This window comes from Fonticula alba (assembly GCF_000388065.1).
Source record: "Fonticula alba strain ATCC 38817 unplaced genomic scaffold supercont2.14, whole genome shotgun sequence".
In the NCBI taxonomy this organism is placed as follows: Eukaryota; order Rotosphaerida; family Fonticulaceae; genus Fonticula; species Fonticula alba.
Genome location: NW_009242984.1, coordinates 300948 through 304983, shown reverse-complemented (window position 1 = coordinate 304983; position 4036 = coordinate 300948). Strand labels below are relative to the sequence as shown.

Sequence of the window (4036 nt, the reverse complement as noted above, 5' to 3'; positions counted from 1 at the left end):
GGGCAGGGCGCCGGCCGACCGCCCGGCGCCCCGCGGGACCTGGAGGCGGAGAGACGCCGGCACCAGGGAGGCCTCTCGGACCGGGTGGTCACTTCCCCTGGGGCGGATCGCTTGCGGGGCCGGGGCGCATGCCCGGGCCCCCCCCCCCCCCCCCCCCCCACCCCCCGGCCTCGCCGCCACTAGCTCCGGTTGTAGGTGTTGCCGGAGCCGCGCTTGTTGTAGTCGGTGAACTTGTCGCTTTCGATGGCCTTCAGCCGGGCCGCATCCTCGTAGGCATCGGTCCCCTCGAGCTGGAGCTTCTCCTCGGCCTCGCGCGCCGCACGGGCATCCCCCTCCGGGCCGCCACCGGAGATGTGGCCCCCGCGCTGGGCCTCGCGATCCAGGTACTCGGAGATGGTCATGGTCGGCAGGCGGTGCCCCGGGCGGAAGACCTGCTCCTGCAGGGCGGCCCGCCGGTGGGGATTGTCCGGCATCAGGCGGACCGGGGTGCGCAGCGGCGGGGCCCGCGCGGCAGCCGCCACCCGCGGGTCCACCCCGGTGGCCGCGTGCACCGCGCGCGAGGTCAGCATCGGCAGCTCGTCGGCCACGGCGCGCGCGTGCGCCAGAGCCCGCGGCGCCAGCAGCGCCAATGTAGCCAGCAGGAACGACCGGAGCGTCGACTCGTCGGCATCCTGGCCGAGGACATCCTCGGCATCGTCGCCGGCGCCCACATGGGCGGCGGCCGCGGCGGCCGCGGCGGCCGCGGCGTTGGCCGCCCCCGCGCCCCCGGCCACCGTGGCCGCGGCCGCGCGCTCCGCCCCGGCACTCGGGAACAGCATGCCGGCCAGCTGCTCGATGCGCCCGGTCAGGGCCTTGTTCCGCTTGTACAGGGCAATCCGCCGGCGGCGCTCCTCCTCGGCGGCCGCCATGGCCGGCGACCCGGGGCCGGCCCCGGCCGGCAGACCGGCCGCCAGGGCAACTGCCCCCGGGGCCGGGCCATCCCCCGAGGCCGCCTCCACATCGAAGACATTCGGCAGGGCCACCGGGAAGTCGAGACACGCGCCGGCCGGCGAGGCGGCCACCGCGTCGGTCAGCCGCCGGCCGGCGGCCTGCACCTCGCGCACCGTGCGCATGTACGTGCCCAGGGCCCGCGGCGACAGGAGACACCCATCGCCGGTGGCCTCATCCTCGACGCCGGCCTCGGCCAGGGCCTCCGCCAATTCGCTGCCCTGCAGGGTTTCAATGCGCTCGACAAAGTAGTTCAAGTGCCGCAGGCAGGCGGCCATGGCCGCCAGCCGCGCGCCCACATTCTCCAGCATGGCCGGGACCGGGCGCGTGCCCGATCCCTCGGCTTGCGACTGGCTGGCCGCCTCGTCCTCCGCCGAGGAGGAGGCCTTCATCGGCGGGTAGTACTGCATCCACAGGTCCGCGGCGATGGCCGGCGTCAGGAGCAGCAGCAGGTCCGTGGTGCCCCAGCTTTCCAGCGGCTCGGCGTCCAGGACATTGGGCAGCACGTCGGATGCCTCGATTGCGGCCCACAGCCGCGAGGCAAACTCCGCCGCATTCCGGAGTTTCGGCTGGGTGCGTCAGGAGACCCGCCGCCGCCGCCGTCCCTCTCGGTGGTTAGCGAATGGCTGCGCCGCCGCGTGAGACCCGAGCAAGTGACAGGCAACGCACCATGTGCTCCGGGCTGCCGGAGTCGCCGTCGAAGAACTCCACAAAGCGCCAGGCGGCCACGGCATGGCGCGCGCGGCCCAGCAGACTCAGGCTACTCTCGAGGTCGCTGGAGAGGGTGTCGAGAGAGGACATGTCGGGAGGGGGGGGGGGGAGGGGAGGGGCGTAGATGCGAGGAAAAAGGGGGGGGGGCGGAAGGAGCGAGAAAAGAAGAGGGGCTCAGGGGGGGCGGGGGGGTGCGGAAGGGGAGGTGAACGTGCAGGGCTCCCGGTGCCCTGCCAGGCCCGGGGCCGCTGAAAAGAGGGCCCGGCAGGGCGCCCTGCTGCCACGGCGAGCGACCCATTTCCCCCCCGGCCCCTGGGGGTCGGCCCGCCCATCGGCGTGCCCCGGCCTTCGGGGGAGGCCCCCGCCGATCTCGCCGTGCCTTCCCGCGCCTTTCTGCGTCTTTCTGCGTCCTTCTGCGTCCTTCTGTCGCCCCCCCAGGCGGCCGCACCCAGGGCCCAGGTCCCGACGCAAGCCCCGAGAGTTGGTACTTCGGCGGTCAGTCGGCAGGCTAGAACATTCCAACGTTCGGCCGCACGGGCCCCCCGCCCGGGTCCGCCCCCCCCTCCCCGGCGCCCCTGCCCGGGGGAGCGGGGCAGAGTGCCCCGCCGCCGCCCGGCGCTGTTGCGTGAACACACCCGGGTGGCGCAGACGATCGCCGCCCCTTTTTTTTTTTTTTGCTGGCACCGGGCGCGGCACTACCCCCGTCTCGGCAGGAGGGAAATTCATATATTACTGGTACAGAGAGGAGGAGCCCGGGTGGAGAGGCACGCGCCGTGCAGGGCTCGCTCTCACACCCGCGCGTGTGGACGGCATATGGGGATGCATGCATATGCACAAGACATGTGTGTGTGTGTGCGTGTGTGTGTGTGTGTTTGGGGGGAGGAGGAGACGGGGCGGAGCACGCCCGGCGCGCTGCCACCGGCATCAAGGACAGGTGAATCAAAGTGGAGGGCGCATATGATGGCAGCACGGGCGCGCACACAGACACACATACACGATCCGGCCCTCCGGCGCCTTCTCGCCGGCCGCCCCGGTGGCCTTCTTTCTTCTTCTTCTTCTTTCGGCCACACATTGCGCCTAGAAGCGCTCCTGCAGGCGGGTGGACACGGCGCGCAGGTGGTTGTACACCTTGCCCGGGGGCGAGCCGAGAATCAGGCTGACGATGGCATCGCGAGCAACGGCGATGTTCTGGAAAGTCCCGAGAATGTGGATGTGCGTCTCGGCCAGGACAATGCGCGTGCGGGTGGTGTTCTCGATGGTGAACTTGGTGCGGCCGCCGTGGCCGGCCACACGGCCGACCGCGCGACCGAGGTGGTCGCCGTTGAGGGTCTTGACTGGAGGCGAGCAGGGGCGGCGGCGGCGGCGGCGACGACAGAGGGGCCACAGAGAGAGGAGGAGGGAGGGAGAGAGAGGAGGAGGGGAACCGGACACGTCAGAGGACAGGGAAGGCGGGCGGGCAGCGCCACGTGAGGGGGCGCATGGCACCAAGAGCAGGGGACCCGGCACCGGTGCGCGGCACACATACCATCCTTCATCTCGAAGCTATCAATGTACAGGTCATCCATACGGAGGAGGGCCATGGCGTCCTGTGGCGCACCGAGGGGCCGGAACTCATGTTAGCAGACCGCGGGGCAGGGCAGGAGGCAAAGGAGGGCACCGACATACCTCGACGTCGAAGCCGAGCATGAAGGCACGCAGGAAGTCCGCGCCCTTCTGGATGGCGCCCGGGTCGTTGGTGGCCTCGCAGGTCTGCGGCAGGCCCGGCGAAGGGAGGCGCCCAAGCGGCCAGTCAGTACATGATATGGTGCAGGGAGGCGACGACAGGGTCTCACAGGCGTAGTCCCCCCCCCCCACAGGCCCTGGGGCCGGGGGGGGGGGGGGGGGGGGGGGAGGACAGACAGGCGCCCAGGAGGGGGGCCGGGCGGGCGCGGCTGGTGTACGCACGCGAATCTCAACGCGACGGCTGCGCAGGTTCATCCGGACCTGGAGCATCATGTGCTCCACCAGCGGGGTGTAAATCTTCATCCAGTTGTCCTTGAGCGGGGTGAAGCGATGCCCGGGGACCGGGATCTTGCGGGACTCGCGCTTGCCGCCGCTGATCTCCCCGGCCGTCAGCGGGCGGAAGGAGGGCACCGAGGCACCGGCACCGGCGATCTCCGGGTCGATGGCCGCCACGCCGGCGGACCCGTCGTCCTCGAACTCGCCACCGTCGTGGGTGGCCGCGTAGTTCAGCGATTCAAGGTCGAGCTGGACGTCGTCGATCTCCATGGTGGACTGTGTGCTGGGCGGGGTGCGGGCGGGGGAGGGGGACAAAAGAGGCGAGAGGGGGGAGAGGGGG

General features: G+C 71.6%; 2 protein-coding genes across 2 annotated transcripts; both read right to left on the bottom strand.

Moving 5' to 3' along the window:
* Positions 1-179: 179 nt before the first annotated feature.
* H696_05821 (hypothetical protein) lies at positions 180-1788 on the bottom strand (the record flags this gene model as incomplete). The annotated part of the gene is made up of 2 exons (XM_009499622.1): positions 180-1556; positions 1657-1788. 2 exons carry the CDS (start codon positions 1786-1788, stop codon positions 180-182), a joined length of 1509 nt encoding a protein of 502 aa, XP_009497897.1.
* Positions 1789-2775: 987 nt separating this feature from the next.
* H696_05820 (ribosomal RNA assembly protein) lies at positions 2776-3966 on the bottom strand (the record flags this gene model as incomplete). The annotated part of the gene is made up of 4 exons (XM_009499621.1): positions 2776-3032; positions 3224-3284; positions 3364-3447; positions 3643-3966. The coding sequence occupies 4 exons, from the start codon at positions 3964-3966 to the stop codon at positions 2776-2778; spliced, it is 726 nt and encodes a 241-aa protein (XP_009497896.1).
* Positions 3967-4036: the final 70 nt, after the last annotated feature.